This window comes from Polyodon spathula, chromosome 5 (assembly GCF_017654505.1).
Source record: "Polyodon spathula isolate WHYD16114869_AA chromosome 5, ASM1765450v1, whole genome shotgun sequence".
Taxonomy (NCBI): domain Eukaryota; kingdom Metazoa; phylum Chordata; class Actinopteri; order Acipenseriformes; family Polyodontidae; genus Polyodon; species Polyodon spathula.
This window is the reverse complement of record NC_054538.1, coordinates 20,277,130-20,297,899: the sequence shown is the minus strand read 5'-3', so window position 1 is coordinate 20,297,899 and position 20,770 is coordinate 20,277,130. Positions and strand designations below refer to the sequence as shown.

The 20,770-nt window shown below is 37.1% G+C and overlaps 1 protein-coding gene across 10 annotated transcripts in view; it reads left to right on the top strand.

The window, feature by feature from the left end:
• Positions 1–20,770, top strand: part of LOC121315698 (kinesin light chain 1-like) — a 63,857-nt gene continuing 43,087 nt past the window's right edge. For 7 of the 10 annotated variants that reach the window (XM_041250023.1, XM_041250018.1, XM_041250024.1 and 4 more), the window contains exons 1-7: positions 1–368; positions 16,002–16,265; positions 17,131–17,361; positions 18,379–18,457; positions 19,311–19,539; positions 20,013–20,100; positions 20,453–20,554. In XM_041250023.1, the coding sequence (XP_041105957.1) occupies positions 16,017–16,265; positions 17,131–17,361; positions 18,379–18,457; positions 19,311–19,539; positions 20,013–20,100; positions 20,453–20,554 (978 nt within the window). In that variant the 5' untranslated portion in view covers positions 1–368; positions 16,002–16,016. The other 3 variants (XM_041250021.1, XM_041250019.1, XM_041250020.1) reach the window with 3 other exon arrangements.

Sequence of the window (20,770 nt, the reverse complement as noted above, 5' to 3'; positions counted from 1 at the left end):
GGAGTAAACATGCGCAGGGGAAGACATCTTGGATTTAAAGGGACTCTGCGGCCCAATTAAGCAGGGCGATATTGCTTAAAAAAAAAAAGATATATAGCACTTCATTCACGCAGCTGTTGCCATACGTACACATAAGGCAGACACTGCGTTGCTAAGGTTACCCATACCCAAAGAATGAACTAACTGACGTTGCTGGACAGAGAGAGGCACAGACAGCGTTTGCAGCTAGTTTGCGCTTCTGAATCTTTGGGGAGTGACCATACCAGACAGTGATGTGAGATTTTATTTTGTTTACTTCTTTGTCAAAAGCACGGCGTTCCTCTACGTCAGCTACACTAGTGACACCTGCATGATAGTAGAATTCAAAGGTAAGTTACGTATACAGTATTTACTAAGGGTTTTTTGTGTGTGTGTGTTTGTTTTTATTTACTGTTTTAATAAATTATAATGTACATAGGCTATTGTACAGGTAATATGACTTGCTTTTTTATGTGTTTCTAAATATCAAAGTTAAACAAAAACGCTATTATACTGAAACTGTAAAACGTTATAATATTAAAACTTCTCACACAGATTTTCGCTGTTTTTTATTTAGGTCCAGAAATTAGTACAACCAAAAAAAAAAAAAAACATATGGGAGATTAGTATACCTCTAATATATATATATATATATATATATATATATATATATATATATATATATATATAGCTTAACCGAAGCTTACCTCCGGGTTACCCTGCAGATGTTTATGTAAGAATAGACATAACGGTCTTGGTGAATTTCATTTGAATCTGGAAAGAATCTTGTGTGTATTTGAAGTTGCCAGCTCGACCCGTTTTACTGTTGTTGTTGTTAATGTTGTTTTTTTGATAGGCTGTGTACTTTTTTCTTGGGATTTTAATATTAGTGACATGATGTAAGTAGTCTCATAAGCCTATATTGTAATAATGATAGATTGACAAAGTGTCAGTAGAGCGATCACTCAGTTCATATTTAACGTATTACTTCGCAAATATACAGTAGCTCTGCATTATATTGTGGTGACGTTTTATTAGGAACGATAAAATCAAAGATCTTGGTAGAACTTCATAAATTGAATAAAAACTCGATTGTGCTTGACCATACCTGCACGCACTACCACTGCATCAATTGGTAGCTTTTTTCCTAGTTGTGTGTGCTGCATTATGTTTTGCACTGTCAGTTAACCCAAAGTCTGCTTCAAAGTGACTATGTCATGAGTGTTTGTAGCTCCTCGGTTCAGGGTCCAGATGTAATGGTTAGTTGTTTATAACAATTTAATACTTGTTGGGGTGGTTTTAGCCACTGGTCACATAATTATAAGTTGTATTGTGTTCTCCCCTGCTAAGCCATGTCATGCTGATGTCATGAGACCTAATTCGATTAATAGATGAGGGCAGTGGTGAATAAACCCACACATTGAAATACATTATGATGTTCACAGTCACAGATATTACAATAATGATACCTGTTATTTAGGAAAAATAAGACCACAGTCGCACTTGCCCACCTACAGTACTTTGCAAAATTGGTTGTATTTTTTTCTGGTTCCATGTTTTATTTTGTTTTTCTCCAGAGTGTGTAACATCACATTGCCTCAATAGCCAAGCTTTTTACTGTACATCCATTCCTAGTTTATCTAGTTTTTCTATCCAGTGTTTTTTTTTCTACTTATCATTGTTTATCAAAACACAAGAAAACAGTTTTGGTGTTGCATTCTTCTGTAATTGCATGTTAGCATTCTGACACTATGATAGCATGTTATTTAAATTGCTTGGCTCAGTCCTCATGCATTGCAAAGAAACTGCAGCTCTCTGAAGCTTTACAATATGTTTAATTGTGAGATCTAATCAAACTAATATTGTTACACCCCATGCCTTTTGATTAGGTCTTAACTCGAATATATTTTGAATCTATTTAATATACTTTTTTGTTTCATTCCATATTTACCAGTTGGTATTTTTTACAGTGCTGTGGTTTGTTGAAATTTTGTCTAGTAACACTATGTAACACAATTTTTGTTCCTGGGTAGTAAGTGTTATTTCCTAATTGCTTATGCCTCAAAAGTATAGAAAATGGCTATTATTCCCCACAAACTTTGCTTTTGTGACCAGGACAGTGATATTTCAAAATATCACTATTTCCAATGGGAAAACGGGCAAATGTGTGTCTTTTCGTTCACATAAAGTAAGAAAAAAACAACATATGAATCCAAATTAACATGTATTTATACTAAAGTAATACAAAAATGACTACAAAAGATTTAGAAGTGAGTAGTTTTTTGAGATTTATGATTATACTGTAAATACAGGATACAGGATTCTAACAGGAGTTGCCATCTTTTTATTTCACTCTTCCTCCTCTATTGTTTTTCTTTCGCCATATTTGTCTTTGTCTCCCGTCATGTGCTGTTTTTTCGGACTAGCGATTGCCATGCATTTCGTCAAATTCAACAATGCACAATTTCAAACCTGTTGTGTAGCATTTTGTTTTTTTTGTCTGAGTGTCCAGCTTGATCCAGTCTCTAAGACACCTGCATTATATAATATTGCATTACAGTTGCAACGAACAGAAGACTTGATAAGTTTACCCAGCTTTCTAACCAATAGCTGTTTGTTATGGATCCCGGGTGTGGGTTCAGCCTGAATGTTGACAAATCAATGATTCGGGAGGGTTGGAATAAGGGAATTCATAGTCTGAACGCTTACGTTTAACATTCAAAATAACTGAGAGTAACTAATTAAAACTTTTAATTAGAACAGTGGTTTTGTGTTTCTACCCAGACCTGAATGCTGTAGATCCTGAAAAAATAATTGTGTTGTTGACAGTTAAGTTTGTGTAAGCCATAAGCGTGGCTGTAATAATCCCATCGTGGCACTGGTACAGTAGTTTAATAGACACACAGGCACATACGTCGCTCCGGTGTATTAGTCGCTCCCCCCTTTTAAGGGCCTCTCAAAATTGCCTAGAAAATCAACTTGTACAATGTTTTTTACGACTACTGTGGGCAAATTTCCAGTTGGTGTGTGTCAGTGCCTGCTGCTAATCAGCAGTGAGCCAAATTCAGATAGGCATTACTTGGCTAGATTTTTGTACCACGGAGTCCTCAATACCAACAAATTGCAATCATTGCAGTAATAAAAAGCTAATTTTAGATGCCCAGATATAGTACTTGCAGACTCTGGGTGAGGCTGCCTTATGTGGAATGAGTTTTTGACAATGTGAATTTATAGCCCTATACCCTACAGCTTATTTCTTCCTATAGTTTCTTGCAGATAGTATTTGGTAAAGGAATTCTGTGCTTTATTTTTTTTTTCCTGCCATAATCAAGCGTGCTAGCATAATATTTTCCTTTGTTTAAAAATCTGATGCCAGACTTGCCCTGCAGGCAACAAACTTAAGTCAAATTGCTGACAGTCTGTTTGTGACTGCAGCTGGGCTCATTCTTTTACAATGTCTTGGTGATTGTTTGTCTGTTCCACTGGTAGTGACTGAATTGAAGTGTTCACATATGAGAAAAGGAGGCCCTGTGGCAGTAATATTGTCCCATGATGGCTAACTGGAACACTGCTGCAGCAGGGTGATCCTGGTTTCATACCCTGATTTGTTGTTTGTTTGTTGTTTTTTTTTTTTGTTTTTTTTTTTTTTTGGGGGGGGGGGGGGGTTATTTCACTGCACTTCTCTCTCTAAAAATAAATACATAAATTAATACATAAAAGCATTACAAATATTGAGCCGTATTCCCACAGAAAATATAGGATTAGTGCCTGCACTGATGCCGCATTTCGTTTTTTTAAATTCGCCATTTACACATAAGTGTTGCCTGTTCAGTGTCTGCAATTTGGCGGCTTCCCCCCATTTACACAGAACTCGCATTTACAACTGATATTTTTTGCTATACTTTCTGAATATCACAATAGACTAATGAAAAAATTGCAACTAATACACGTAGAATTTAGCCACCACTTGCTTTTTATTACGCAGAACACAGCATGTCATTAACTTTTCTTCTATTGTGGAATACATGTTAGCGTCTCGCTGTTCCATAAAGTTGTGCGTTTATCTCTTTTTTGATAAGCAGCGCGCATTTTAAATGTTTGTAGTCAAATCTCCCGCACAGTCGTCTGATTCAATCGTCTTTATGGTGCACTGAACAGAACATCAGTACTTCTATTACAAACTACAGTACTACTTTTAAGAAAGGTAACACTTATTTTTGTAAAAATGCTGACGACGACAGTTGACATCAAAAGTGCACCCTACAATTGTGGTCATAAACACGTGTTTAAAGCTGTTTTGTACATCAGTACAGAGACCCCGGGACTGGAGTGAACGACTGCCCTTGCATTTAAGATTTAATATTACAAAACCATAAGTGCTAGATGCTTTCAAAACAGGCCAAATTTAGCTGGAAAAACAGCACTCTCAGCAGTGGGGCAGTAGCCTAAACGTTGCATTGACTATTAAAATGAATGTCCCCTCAAGTTCAATGTACAAATAAAATGTGCGTTCCTATAATTTGTTTTAGAAAAATATATATTTTAATTGCGTTCCGGTACTTTAAGATTTACGACTACTCCACTGAAAGCTGCCTGGGTCACTTGCCATTTTGTTGGATTTATTTCTTCAGTCAACACGTGGCGGAACAGGAAATTGCGTTTACTTGGGGGATCCACCTTGAATGCAAAATGCAGTGATTGTGACGTCATTGCAGTTTACACTGAAAGTAATGCGCTTCAGTACCTGTACTGTGCCACCACTGAACTACCTCGAGAATTGGTTCAATGGCGGAATAAAGTGTGGCTGCATTTTACCGGCATTTCCAATTTACACAAAAGTAATACCGCATCAGTGCGACAATCTTCATGTTTTAATAGCTTCTATGCAAATCTACAGATTTATTTTTAAATATAGCATTTTAAATCTAAAAAAAAATGTAAATATGGTAAATAGCAAACTAGGTTAGCAAAACTAAAATCAGGGAAAGTTTTTTCTTGAAATGCTTCTAAACAGTAAACCTCACATTTGTTATTTATTTTTTTTTTTTAAATCATCCAAATAAGTACTGTTCACGCTTGACTAAATAATTTAATTACACAACACGATTTTTTCTAATCCGCCAATGTCTTACAGATTGGTGTTTTTTTTTTTTTTTTTTGTAGTAACTTTACCTGCTGCATTTAAATGTCATGTCCATGCATCAAGAAAGCAGCTTCACTTATTTGCTAATTTACAAAAGATGTAAATAATACCTTCTATTTAAAAGATTAGTCTGTGCATTGCCAGAGACTGTCTTGGCAACCATTGCTGGGTTTCTTTGTAATCAATAAAAGATCAGCTTTTCCTACAGCTAGCCAATCAGAAGTAATAGGGATGGGACGTAAACACTTTTATAAATGTTTGTGTGTAGGTGCTAGACTTCCGCAAATTCAGTTTTTAGGAACTTGCAGCGTGGCTCTCTGGAAATATACCCGGAGTGTCTTTCTAGCAACAGAGCGAACACAGGAAAAAAATAAATAAACAAAAACTACTTGTCTGACGGGCAAAGTATATGGGCAAAACTTGTTGTTCCGGGTGTCGGGCAACATGAATTTCACAAAACTAATACTGTATAGTACATATTGTCAATGCATTATTATTATTATTATTATTATTATTATTATTATTATTATTATTATTATTATTATTATTATTGTTTATTTTTGAAAATGTACATTCTTCTGTAAAACTGCATAATGTACTTTCACCAGGATTTTTTTTTTTTTTTTTTATTTTTTTTAAATGTACAGCAGCATTGTAAAGACAGTGTCCTAGTACTTGTAACCACCTTCTAAATTTACAATTAAAGACCGATTCAAGAGCTGCAGACTTCATTGCAGCTGGCAAGCAAAAAAAGCAAGCTGTCCGCAACAAGGGTTTCCAACTGGCTGTGTTTTGAGAGGCAACTGCTCAGAGTCTCATGATGCAGAATGGACTACTGCCAGGCATAATACAGACCCAGAAGCCTGCAGCAGCTTCTCTTTGCCAAGTCTGAACGGTCTATGCTGGGACACAAACTTCATCTTTAGAGAATCTGTGCAGAATTGCCATACGTCTTCTCAGTTGGATTGGGGTTTTACTTTCATAAGGGTTGACAGATTATATTTCTGTTGATTTGCATGCTGTAGATTTTACTTGATGACACTACTATTGTTATTATTTTTTCTCTATGGTGTGTGTGGTTTTGCTGCACAGACACTGCTGTGCCCCTGCAAGCACCATATGAAGTTTGCTGCATCAAGAGCTGAGCAATCATATTTTACTTATTTGATTTTTTTTTTTCCTCCTGTTGCAAACAGTTTGGGATCTAGCCTACCATGCACTATACAGTGCCTATAGAAAGTCTACACCCCCTTGAACTTTTTTCACATTTTGTTGTGTCAGTGCCTCAGAGTTTCATGCATTTAAATTAGGATTTTTTTCCCGCTTATTTACACCCCATACTCCCCACTGTTAAGGGGAAAAGTTTTTATTGAGAACAATTATATATTAAATACAAAACTGAAGGCGCTCTGCGTGAGTGCAGGATGCTCCCTATAGCCTGGATGTTGCCGGTTCAAGTCTGCCAAGTTCCACAGCCGACCACGGACGGGAGTTCCCAGGAGGTGGCACTCAGTTGGCTGAGTGTCACCAGGGGGGAGGGCCTAGGTGGGCCAGGGTGTTCGCGGCTCACCGTGCACCAGCGACCCCTGTAGTCTGGCCGGGCGCCTGCGGGCTTGCCTGTTAGCTGCCTGGGAGCTGCGTTGTCCTCCGACGGTGTAGCTCCTGGGTGGCTGCGTGGTGAATCCGCAGTGTGTAAAGAAGCGGTCGGCTACAGCACACGCTTCGGAGGACAGCGTGTGTTCATTTTCGCTGCTCCTGAGTCAGCGCAGGGGTGGTAGCGGTGAGATGAGCCTAAAATAATAATTGGGCATTTGAGATTGGGAGAAAATAACCAAAATAATTGGCAAAGACTAAATTTATAAAAAAAATAAAAAATAAAAAATACAAAACTGAAAAAACATAATTGGATAAGTCTCCACCACCCTGAGTTAATACTTGGTGGAAGCACCTTTGTCAGCAGTTACAGCTGTGAGTCTGTTGGGATAGGTCTCTACCAACTTTGCACAACTAGATTTGGCAATATTTGATCATTCTTTACAAAACTCTTCAAGCTCTGACAAGTTGATCGGAGTGTTGATGGACAGCAGCCTTCAAGTCATGCCACAAATTTTCGATTGGATTTAGGTTGGGGCTCTGACTGGGCCGCACAAGGACATTTACCTTTTTGTTCCTTAGCCACTCCAGAGTAGCTTTGGCTGTGTGCTTTGGGTCGTTGTCATGCTGAAAGGTGAACTTCTGTCCCAGTTTCAGCTTTCTTGCAGAGGACAGCAGGTTTTCCCTCAAGGACTTCTCTGTACTTTGCTCCATTCATTTTCCCTTCTATCCTGACGATGAGGAACATCCCCATAACATGATGCTGCCACCACCATGCTTCACAGATGGGACGGTGTTCTTTGGGTGATGCGCTGTGTTTGGATTTGCACCAAACATAACATTTTGCATTTAGGCAAAAAAGTTCCATTTTAGTTTTGTCAAACCACAAAACTTTTTGCCACATGGCTACATAATCTCCTGAGTGGTTTTTTGCATACTTCAAACGGGATTCAAGATGGGCTTTCTTGAGTAATGACTTCCTTCTTGCCAGCCTACCATACAGGCCAGATTTGTGTATTGCTTGGGATATTGTTGTCACATGCACACTTTGACCAGTCTTGGCCATAAAAGCCTGTAGCTCTTGCAAAGTTGCCATTCGCCTCTTGGTAGCCTCTCTGATCAGTCTCCTCCTTGCTTGGTCATCCAGTTTGGAGTGACGGCCTGATCTAGGCAGGGTCTTGGTGGTGCCATACACCTTCCACTTCTTAATAACTGTGCTCCAAGAGATATTCAAGGCCTTTGATATTTTTTTTATACCCATCCCCTGATCTGTGCCTTTCAACAACTTTGTCCCAGAGTTCTTTTGAAAGCGCCTTGGTGCTCATGGTTTAGTCTTTGTTTTGAAATGCACTACCCAGCAGAGGGAACCTAGAGGAACTGCTGAATTTATCCTGAAATCATGTGAATCACTACAATTTAACACAGATGGAGGCCACTTAACTTGGCGTGTGATTTTGAATATTTAATTTAGGATTGCTATCACAAGGGGGGTGGACACTTATCCAACCAAGCTATTTCTAAGCTATATAATTAATTTTCTACAAATTTATAGAATATTATTTTCACTTGGAAGTTGTGGGGTAGGATGTGTAGATAAATGAAAACTATTTTAATGCATTTTAATTCCAGGATATAAGGCAACAAAAGGTGAAATTATACACACACACATATATGTTTGTGTTTACGATATGCTTGGCTAAACAATCTGTCTCCTTGTTACAGTAGTAAAGACATAAGCATGCATGTCTGCCTGAACACATTGCACTGAATTAAGACCCATAAGCATCTACGCAATCTCAAAATATCAGATTCCATATCTGAAAAAAACAAATAACACCAGCTCGACAATAAATGGCAAACTATTCTACAATAAACACTCTTGTTTTGCAGTGGGAAGCAAGGTACGCATACGGTAATGGCATAAAAGGAATATTCTGATTACCATGTAAACGCAGAATTTGAAAGGAATAAGTGAATTTCATCTGCATGTATACAGAGCATTTGGAATATTCTAGTATTCCTAATACTTAATATTCTGATTACTTGTGCCATGTAAATGTACTGAATAATATCGCATGAAAGCAAAATGAAACAAGTAATCTGAATAATACTGTACTTCTTTCTTTCTGGTTTTGTTGTAATTGAAAGTTGTCATTTTTTCTGTAGCTATGCATTCTCCTGATCGCCTCCCCCACTCCCCATCCTTGCATTGAACGTATTCTTTACATTGCGACCGTTGATGCTGTCTGTAGAAGTAGGAGTCCAGCCATCTCTCTCCCCCCTCTCCTGTGCAATGGGCTGCTCCCTGTTGTTTATTCAGTAGTGGCACAGCTTTCCAATCTGCTGGAGGAAGGTCAGGGAATCGCACAAGCACACGGATGCTCTAATCTGCATGTAAGATTTTCTTAATTTAGTTTTATTTGGAATCCCTTTTCCTGGGGCAGTTTTCCTGGTAACAAAGCCACCAGCTTTAGTGTCATTTTGTTATCACCATTAAAACAACTGAATTACGTGGGTGGGCAATGAAGATTGTTTTCTAACAGGTAAATTTTAATCCTTTTAGTCTTTTGTTTTGTAGACTTTGATGCTTTTCATGTAATTGGTGTCAGCACTTGCACATTACATTGCATGGCATTTATATTAGTTTTTAGAATAGATGGAAATAATTTATAATATTTGCTCGTTTAAATTTTTTCCTTTTTTTGGTGACTTGCTTGGTAACATCCTTTTTTTTAAATCTTGCTTTTTCAATATCGTTTGCTACCATAAGTGTATTTAGAATTCCTTTAGGTTTACATGAAGAACAGCATTGTAACTGAAAGGTGTTTTGTTGTGCATTTCTAATGACATGTTCATGAGGTAAATACCTTTTGTTAAAGACAAATACTGGAATATCATTTCTGATTACTGTATGACAAAACCTGGTTCTTTGAAAACCAGGTTGATACATTTTGTATTCAGACTTAAAAATCTAGTATATAGTATGTTATAGTTTTAAACAGATGATAAATGTACCTTACTAAAACGTTAATATAATATATAGATTTATATATATATATATATATATATATATCTATCGATAGTATACCGGAAAACTCACAGAAGCATATGGCCTTTTGAGTTGTTGTCCCTTTTTTAAATAAATTATTTTAAAATGTATTTCTGAATACCTTTTATAGGAACTGTAAACATTTTCATCTAATATGTTTAAAATGCTATATTGCATAGATCAATAAAGGAGTGGTCAGTGCAGTGTGGAAGGTTTTTTCTACATTACTGCTGCAATAAAAGGGATTCTTTATGTAAACATAAATATTATGTACCCGAATATTGGCAGCTATATGTATTAAGCATTTTGTAATCATTCAGAGATGTTTTGATTTGTCACTTCAAGAATTTGTATGGATCAGAATACCTTTATAGTTGGGTTGGGGTTTTATTTTAGAAATCTTACTTATTATTATTATTATTATTATTATTATTATTATTATTATTATTATTATTATTATTATTATTATTTATTTTTAAAAACTCAACTAATGTGCACTATAAAGTCAGCAGTTACATGTCCGATCCTATAACATTTAGACTTCTATGATAGTTTAAAAAAAAAAGTGTGACTCATATCTTTGACCCTTTCCAACCCTTGTCTATTTTTCAGGGAACACAAAGATACAATGTCAAAAATACATAGCTGAAAGGACTGTGTTTTAAAGTAAGTAGGCTTTCATTTAGATGTACTATAGTTGGTTTTGGTGGTACAGTACTATATTTTCAACAGAAGTATTTTCATTCAGAACGATATGATTCTGAAAATATCACTTGCCTAAAGAGATGACTGTGGACTGTAATACAGTACATACTTTTGAAGCTGGTACGTATTGTAGCAGTATGTAAAATTCCCCGTTAACGACCCAACAGCAAAATGAAATAAAAATGTTACCCATGCACAGAACTGTTTAAAATGTAAAAGACCATGCAATTTAGCAAGTCAGTATTGAACATTGCAGAATATAGTGCTCAATAAGGCCCTAGTGTCACAGTTCACTTGCAAATGAAAATTTACAAAAGCAACCAAATATCACAGTAGCTGGTCTCGTTTCTGGAGGAAGCACTGTGAAACTGCACAGTAAAGACTGACTTGCACATGCAAGGAAAAAAAAACACGCAGGCTTTGACGGATAATCAAATAAATTGTAACATTGAAAAGATGGGCTTTGTATCAGAAAACTGAGTCGAAAATCTTGTGTGACGGATAAGTGCATTATTTTATTACATCTGTATAATGGGGATTGATTTTATTCTAAGAACAAGGTTAGTAAACTGCAACTGACGAGTAGCTAAGTGTCTTATATCCGAGTGCTGACTGCACTATATTAAACTATACTGTACTTTTGTATGCAGAATATATGATGCATTGTTTTAAAATAAAATGTTACATTTTCCAAACCCTACATTTTCTCCAGTTAAAGCCAATCAGACCAAGATATAAACTAGTTTGAAATTCATATGCAGTCAGTCTATATTTTTAATCTTTAATTGGTGATATGTCAAAATCATATGTTGGTGTAGGTGTTGGATGGGAAAAATATAAAAGAAAGGAAAAGGAAATGCATATCTGCGAGGCAGGTGTAGCTGGATAGGCCTTGCCATTCTAGAAAACCAGCATGGCCCACAAAGGAGTGATGTCATTCATTGTTGTGTGCCCTGGGGCTTTTATAGGAATATCAAGCTCGCTGAAGGCAAGTCTAGTAGCAGCTTGATGAGGCTACTGCAGCATGAGCTGAATCCTGATGTATCCCAAGAGGGAATGAATTGTGCAGAGATAACTAGCAGCTGATCTTTTATTTTCAGGGGGGAGGGGGTACCTATATAATGTAATAATGCTATTGCTTGGACAGCTGCTGTTAGACAATGCCTTCTTGTAGTGTGACAGCATTAAGAATTGCAGGCTAAAGTTATAGCTCCCCACCTCCACCTCCCTAAAATGCACTTGTCACAAGAACCAAGAAAGATTACTCTCCAAGTTGAGCTAGAAGGATCTCCTACTGTAATCTTGCCACTTTGTCATCAAAATCAAACGATACTGTAGCATAAAAGTATTGCAGTAGGCTATTGCTCTGTGGTTACATCCATTTTGAAAGATCTGGAAAAAAAGGAAGGAATAAACATGCAGTTGTGTAACAATAACAAGTATGTGAAATTGGGCCTATCACTGTTGACAAAGTAAAGATCCGCCAGGTAAAATAATCCCTGAATTAATTGATTTAATATAAAATGTACACATTGTATTGCTGTTTATTTTTAAAATATACTGTATAAACACTGAATGATTGTTTGTGGTATACGGTTTTTATTCCCCATAGGAGGATGTACTTACATAGACCAGTCGCCACAGTATAGCACGAACGAACCAAGTAACAGCAGACACTGCAGGGTGATTTGACAATATACAGTACCAATGGTTAGGCTTAGACAGTACCACATTGATTGCCCAAACGATTACCGTTCAGATAATATTTGATATTTTTCAGTTCCATCACTTGGTAGTTAACTGTAATACAGTTAAATGAAAAAACAGTACAGTACAGTACAGTTAAATGTGGAAGACTATCCAGTAATTAATTACAACAAACATTTGAAGCTTAAGCATAAAGTATATTTATACATTAACTTTTTATATCAAAATTAAAGCATTGTTTTGTTTTAGTGACTAAGCCTGCTTACTTAATTTGTATGACCAAAGAACAGCTACATTAATATGTTTTAAATGTTGTTCTGTGCTGAATTATATGTAGTATTGTTGGTTTGGTAAGACATAAGTGTTTGACTACCATTAAGTTTAACTCCTTCAGGGTGCAGCGTAGCCAAGTCCCCATGCAGCAGGGGGAGAGCTCCAGTGCTCCTAACAGGAAGGGGAAATGGTACTGTATTAGTGATTTAAATTTCATATTTGGTCCCACTCATTTATCATGTTGCATTTCACATGCTGTTAGCTTACATCAGTTGTAAAGTACATTGAAAAGTGTTTCTGTTTGAAAAGGAAAGTAAATAAATGAATGGGATGAGAAAAGAAAAAGGCTTGACGCATGGAATCCAATGCAACAAAATTATATGATTACTACTGGCAAATACTATTAATATTATATCAAACCGTTGTGTAGGAGCTCCAGTCACCTCATGTAACTGTATTTTAGCAGCACTTCAGTGAGTTTGCATCTAAAAATTCAAGGTTAGGTAAAGCACCACTGTAGTGCAGACTGGTTACTACACAGTATATCAGGAGGACCATCGTAGGGTTTTAATGGGATTTTTTTAGAAACTATTTACATTTGTATTTATTTTAGTTCTCAATATTATATGTTCCCACATGTAGCTACAACTCTTTAAATATAATGTACCTGTGTTTTTTTTCACTGTTAACATCTTGAGAACTTTTTACTGTTATAACTTTAAAATCTGTTTCAAAGCTCTCTCCAAAAATTCTGCAACATAACGAGTGCTGTGGCTTTACTGTTCCGTACCACACCATGGATCGTTATTGCTGTGTTACCTGTTTGACAATGTACGCAATAATCCTGACCCTATCCCTGCAGTGGAGCAGACATTTTGAAAAGAGCTTTCAAACTTTAAAGTTGTCAGGATATTAACAATGAAAAGAAAAAATATAGGTACGTTATTTAAACAGTTATTCTATTCTGTAGCAACACCTGGGGACATGTAACGCTATATTTTTCAGAACCCCTGCTACTACTTTTAAGGAATTGTATTTATTTATATTTAAATCCATGGGTTTGTTTTGTCATTTTCAATAAAAGTGTGGAGTATTTAGCACTGTGCTTGATATACAATTCCAGTTTGCTTTCTTTTAGCTGAATCTTTTGAGGATTATATAAAGCATGTTTTTGTAAACTGTATTCTGCAATGGAGATGAAACAAAAGACCCTATGTATGTGGTAAAATATCTATAGATTCGGAATATTGAGTGATGCAATTTCCCAATTTCCTTTCTGCCACCCAAGTGCCTTGTACTGTAAATTCTATTTTTCAATCTAGTTCTGGTTGTAAGGACAAAATCTAACACCACCATTTTGTCTGTGCACTGCCCCTCACAGTCCACACTGAAGGTTCTATGGGAGCAGGATCTGGGTGTTGATTTCTCTAAGGATGAGTGGGGGCTCATTCTGTCTCGATTGCACTCCTCTGGCAGTCTGGACATGTTAGCTTTCCTTTCTGCTTTGATTCCTAAATGCACATTGCTGCAGTAAAATGAATCCCCTGCAGATTTATCCTTGTGTATGCGAAAAAGCTGAAGTTAATGATTTTTTTTTTTTTCCTACAGTGCTGGCGCTCCCTCAAAGGATTATAAATAATTAGCATCCACTGCTGTTTCTGCAGCGGCTCGCACTGGAAATATTTTCAGACTCCATACGATGATAATGAAGACAATCCAATATTTAAATGACAGGCTTTAAATGGGTTATATGTAATACCTTGACGTAGGTGGTTATTTCCAGACATAAATGGATCAGACATCACTGAATGCATCCATAGCCAATCTCTTGGTGGGAAGCTCAGTGTCTGTAGTGTAAACAATGGTCACCACAACCGCTTATGCCACTAGCTATTTTTGGATATATTTTTTTTTATTTTTAGGATTTATCCTTGTGGGATAAGAAACCTAATTGTCTGCACAGGCCCTAACTAGTGTTTCAGGTTTGACTCAACCCTGTTCAGCATTGTGTTGATCTGAGGCAACAAGCATGTCTTTTTTCCTTTGGGGTGATAATGCTGTCAATATTTAACCCTTCTTACTGTAGCCAGGCCTAGGTAATCATGTGACAGTCTGGTGCTATTTTTTATTTTTTTGTATTCCTGCCTAATCCTTTTGAGGCTTGCCTGCTTTGAGGAATAGCTGCTCTTTGTGTACAGTAGTTGTCACTAATAATTTCCACCATTATTTCTGCATTCTTGAACTTGAAACACAGGCTATTTTATTAATTTTGTTCATACACCATCATGTTCTCAGATATTCAGTCAATCCTTTAGCTATCTCAATGTTCTGTTACTACGTGTCTGTTCCTGTGTCACTTTCAAGATTCTGTTGCTGACATATAAGGCCCTACATCAGTGGTCCTCAATTATTTTTCATAGCGGGCCACTTTAAGTGATGCTCTTAAAGCCAAGAGCCTGGACTGAGGTGGTTGCGGAATACTTAATTCCCCAAACACAATTTTGATTACTCTGGGTATTGTTATGACTAAAATGTTACTATAAAATATTACATATGTTGTATATGAAAAACCTTTGTGTCCACTTAATATGTATAAAACAATGCATCTGAAATCCACTTACCATGATAACGTTTTTACTGTGAGATCAGGTTTAAATGGCTGATAATGACCTGCTAAACCTGCTGGTAGGTTCAGTAGGTACCTACTGCCTCATTAAAATTGGACTGGGGTTCCCTTGTACTGTAAACTAGTCTTTGTCGGTCCTTCCATTGGTTCACAGTAATTGATAGACAGTTGTGTGTCACACAAAAAGGGTTTGTTAGAAATGGAATGTATCCGCCTATTTCGTTATCAAAGGTTGCCGTAAGATATGAGACAATTTTCACAGATTTGGACGCAGTTGTCAGGGTTGCTCATCCAACCCAAGGAAAGAGAAACCCTACTGTATTTTTGGTTTAACGTGCCCTCAGGGTTGCCTATACTTCTGAAAACCTAGTTCTGAAACCTTGTACACTTTTGTTGTAAAAGCAAACCAACCAACAGTTTGCTGTTTCTAAAAGCAAAAGGCGCCAAAGTGTTGGATCTGCAGAAAGTCACAAATTCTGAAACAAGTATTGTTTTCTTTTCACATTGTGTAGTGCATGCACTATGGAGGTACGGGAGATGAGGTTCCAGTCCTACTGATGTACTTACATCACCATCTCCATTTCTGCAAAAGACTTTGTGCTAGTTTCTCCATGCTCTTTATTCTCAATTGTTATTAGCAAGTTTTTTGGGGTGTTTGTTTTTTTTTGTTTGTTTGTTTTTCCCAAAAATGGAAAAACTGACCCAAACCAGAAATACTGTAGCTCAATGAAAATAAAAACAATAAGATTTAGTTTTGGAGTTATGAGCAAGCAGTCAAACCAGTACATTGTTGTTTCTTTCTGTCATCACAGTTTGGAGTAAATGGCTTTGAGAATCTGTGTTCTGTATGTTCCGCTTTTTAACATCGTGTGTCTTTTCCCCACCAGTTATCTGAAAAGAAGATGTCCACAATGGTTTACCCAAGAGAAGAGAAACTAGAGAAACTAACCCAGGATGAGATCATCTCCAACACCAAGCTGGTGATCCAGGGGCTGGAGGCCCTCAAAAATGAACACAACTCCATCCTCCACAGCCTCCTGGAGACCATCAAGTGCCTGAAGAAAGATGAGGAGGCCAACTTGGTTCACGAGAAGTCCAGCCTGCTGCGCAAGTCTGTGGAGATGATTGAACTCGGGCTTGGAGAAGCTCAGGTAAATAACAAGACCTTTTATTATTCCAAGGATAGTTTATTTAAAATGTTGCTCATTAGCATAGCCTCATGGTTATTATTACTGTTATTATTAGTATTATTATTGCTTTCAGCTTGATCTATCGCAGTATATGATTTGTGATTTTGTGCTTTTTGTTTTTCTGAATACATTTTCTATAACCAATAGAAATACCTCTTCTTCAATATAGTTTAAAAATCAAACTGGTTATAATAGAAATTTCTGCAGGAAGCTTGGCGTCTCATAATTGCTTTTTTACTGGCTGCTTCCATGGTAATCCGTCTGCGTTTAGTTTGTATGTTTTTCATTAGTTGTTTAGTTAGAAAACAGACTTCATGTACACTTGATTCAAGAGGTATTTAATTTTAACTATATACTAGTATATATGTGTTGTCTATACATATATCCTCTGTATGAATAAACTTAGATACATTGTTGATGTCATTTGTTGGTGAAATTCATCTCATTATTATTCATGATAGTCGAATGTCAATTTTATATACCAAAGCCACTAAAAAAAAATATGAAGGCAGTTATCCTTGGTCCCAAGGATGGCTGTCTAGCCCAAACATTGATCAGTGTAAACCAATTGAGATACATATGCTTATTAGATGCATACTGGAGTGAGCAGACTGTCTTGTTTTGTAAATTGGTTCTCTAGGAGTATATGACTATTGATCCCTTTCATAAAACCAAGGTTATGTATGCAACCCAATGGTTTTGGCCAATCGGTATTCTGTACTTCAAATACAGAATGCATGAATGTTTTCGCGTACAGGAATACTGAGTTCTTATCAAAGAGAAGAACTAGAGTGTAACTTCTAATGGGTGCTTGTTGCTGTTGCAGGTGATGATGGCCCTATCGAACCACTTAAATGCGGTGGAGTCGGAGAAGCAGAAGCTGCGTGCTCAGGTGCGGCGGCTGTGCCAGGAGAACCAGTGGCTGAGGGATGAGCTGGCCAACACCCAGCAGAAACTGCAGAAGAGCGAGCAGAGCGTGGCCCAGCTGGAGGAGGAGAAGAAACACCTGGAGTTCATGAACCAGCTCAAGAAATACGATGAGGACATCTCTCCCACGGTCAGCACTATAGCATGCTACCCTCTGAACAGGTTTTATAAACGTCAGAAATACTGAATGAAACTAACTTGATGGCTTATTCTTGAACATTACTATTCAAAACAGTGGGGATTAACTTCTAAATTTATATTGAAAGTCCCAAGATGAAAGACAAGGGTGATAATGCTAAAAAAAAAAGGAGGAAAATGGTGTATAAAGACATTTTCAAATGTGTTGTTTTTTTAAATAAAACATCTGTAAAATGTTTTGAGAATTATAGTATTAATAAGGAATAACAGGTTTGTTATTATTAATTGTCTAATTTTAATAATATACTTTTAAAACACATTTATAGATGACTTCTGGCAAAGCTTGTGCTGGGAACTGCAGTATCCAGAGTATTTGACCATTTGCTGAAGTTTAACATTGTTTGCCTTGACATCTGATTCACTCCTGTAAATTGCAAGTTTCTGAATCTGCTGTGTGTTCCTACTGGTGCTCTAGAGAGTTACTTATTTAAAGCCTGCTTGTGTTGACCTTGTCAGTTACTGTTCAAGAAGGTCTTCTCGTGAGCACCCTTATGGCTAAGAGGGCCGTGTAGCTCCAGCTGGCGAAATCTTTAAAGCAATCTCAGTGTTTATAAATGTAGGCTATAAAAGGGAAGGGTTGCTATGTTTCAATTGTATATGTGAGCCAAAGAATCAAATGCAAGGGACCAGTGCTGTTAAAGTTATAAAACTATTTTTTTGTATGCTTCTGTATTATACATTTTTTTACTTCTTTTTTTGGGGGGGGGGGGGGGGTCTGTATTTAAGACGGATGTCTTAAGCATGGTAGCATACTAGATCTGCGAAGGTAAACATATCGACCCTTTTAAAACAATGTCTTGAAAGTGAATAGCCAGACCACCTCACCATTATTGTAATGTACCATGGTTTGCATACCTTTAGTGCTTTATTAAATATTCGTACCAAATTTGTTCTGCACTGCACAACATGGTATTTCATGTAAACTGGACCACTGCATTTGGTTTCCCAGGAGGAGAAAGAAGGAGAGCCTCCAAAGGATTCTCTCGATGATCTTTTCCCCAATGATGAGGAAGAACACGGCCAAGGAAGTAAGAGCAAATACTCATGCGTTGTTCCCTAGTTTGTACTTTGATCTTGATTTTTAATCATTCTTTTTCTTTCTGAATAGAATTATAATTTGCATACCAACTGGCACTTCAGTGCAATTTTGACTCTGGCTTTATGGTAAATAAGGAAATGTTGCTGCTAATATCATGTTGCAGTCAAATTAAGCAGTATGCCATAGTGTGCAGCTAAATCGAATCTGTCTGAAAAGGATTATGCATATAGGGTAGTAACTACCAAGTGTAGTTTATGAACATGCTCTTTAAACCATGTATTTCAGTATAATTAATTAATGTAAAGAACTTCTTTAATTGCTTTTAAGAGATACGTTTGCAGTTACTTATGAAGCCACCAGTCAATCAATCTTTATTTTAGTTATTTTATATAACTATCAGTTATATCATTACATAAATGGTAAATGTCATAAATAGTACAAAATATTTTGATAATCAGCTTCTTGTAGATTGTTTATCCATGTCATTAGCATCTTCTTCCAAATATGCAATACAGCTGATTATAACCCAATACACATTTTAGATTATTCTTTTTATAATAAAGAAAAATGTATACCACGTAAATATTGCTTTGGTGCATAATCAGTTTATATAAATATTACATATGAATATTCATTGATAGATTGGAAAATGTTCCTGCTGAAATTGTTGCTTTAGCTCCCGATGGTAATAAGATAAGTAGATGTCAAGTTCTTTATACAAACATGTTTAGTGAGCAGAGATGAACAAGGAGTTACCTTTCTAAAAGTCCTTGGTTTTGAGAAATATGACATCTGGACCCCAGTCATATTTTAACCGCTCTCCCTGCCTCCTGCTCTTGCAGTGCAACATCAACACAACAGCGCAGCAGTGGCTGCAGCCCAGCAGGGCGGCTACGAGATCCCAGCCCGCCTACGCACTCTGCACAACCTGGTGATCCAGTACGCCTCCCAGGGCCGCTACGAGGTGGCCGTGCCGCTCTGCAAGCAAGCCCTAGAGGATCTGGAGAAGACTTCAGGACACGATCACCCCGATGTGGCCACCATGCTCAACATACTCGCCCTGGTGTACAGGTAGAGTTGTTTTTAAAGATGTAGCTTTCACCCAAACCTCATACTTGAACTTCCCCTACTCTAAAACAATGGATCATATATATTGTGTATATCACTTTTGTTTTGCATTTTGATCTGCTAAAAGTTAACTTGCCATTTTCTAAGTGTTAGATTAACGACATGAAATCACAGCCACCCAGCCCATCAGCTGTGGCACTGTTACACTTAAATCACTTAAATCTTGATGGGTGGAAGATGAATGACCACCTGTCCCACTTTGGGTGGCATTACTTCTTCCTTAGTATTTTACCGCCTACTTGGTCTCTGCATCCGATAAGCCTGATGTTTGTACTCAGACAGTAAGCATCAAATACATGCTGAACAACACTACTTAATTATTGAACACCAAATCATGGTTATGCCGAGAATGATTCAGTAGTAACAATTTATCCCAGTTACTTTATCCTAGGTGTGCGCTCTTCTTTTTTTAATAGGGATCAGAACAAATACAAAGAAGCTGCACATCTACTCAATGATGCTTTATCTATCCGAGAGAAAACACTAGGCAAAGATCACCCTGCTGTGAGTACTGTTTAAAATAGCCTTGATCTATGTAGGTTACTTGTTTACGGTACACGTATATATGTTGGAATATAAAAAGTGATTCAATGCAAAATACCGGTAATACAGAGTTCAAGGTTCAAATAACTACTGTCAGTATGCTGAGAAGAATGTAGTTCAATACAGCCTGTAGCAACAGGACATCTCCTTGGTGATGAATTGAAGTGAAAGCTATCGGTGCTGAAGCAGAGATTTGTTTAATGGTCTAGTAAAGTAAAGATTTCTAGAAAGCTGAAGTAGCTTTACAGATCTTTGTTTATACTACATAACCCCCTCCCCTCCCCCTCCCCCCCCCCCTCCCAATTGAATTTAGGTTGCTGCTACACTTAACAACCTGGCTGTCTTGTATGGTAAGAGAGGAAAGTACAAGGAGGCTGAGCCACTCTGCAAGAGAGCTCTTGAGATCAGAGAAAAGGTAAGAACATACTGTTTAGGAAAGAGGAAGTGGGCAAGCACTCAGTAGTAAGGCTGTATTTTTTTTCACAGTTTTCACGGTTTCCATGAAATTTACCCATTTCTGTGTAATACTTAGTTCCCTGTGAAAACTCCCATTTCGGAAAGAATGGTGTAATATACATTTTTTTTTTTTTAATCACTTAAAAATGAATACATCAAACGTTTGCCGTATTGA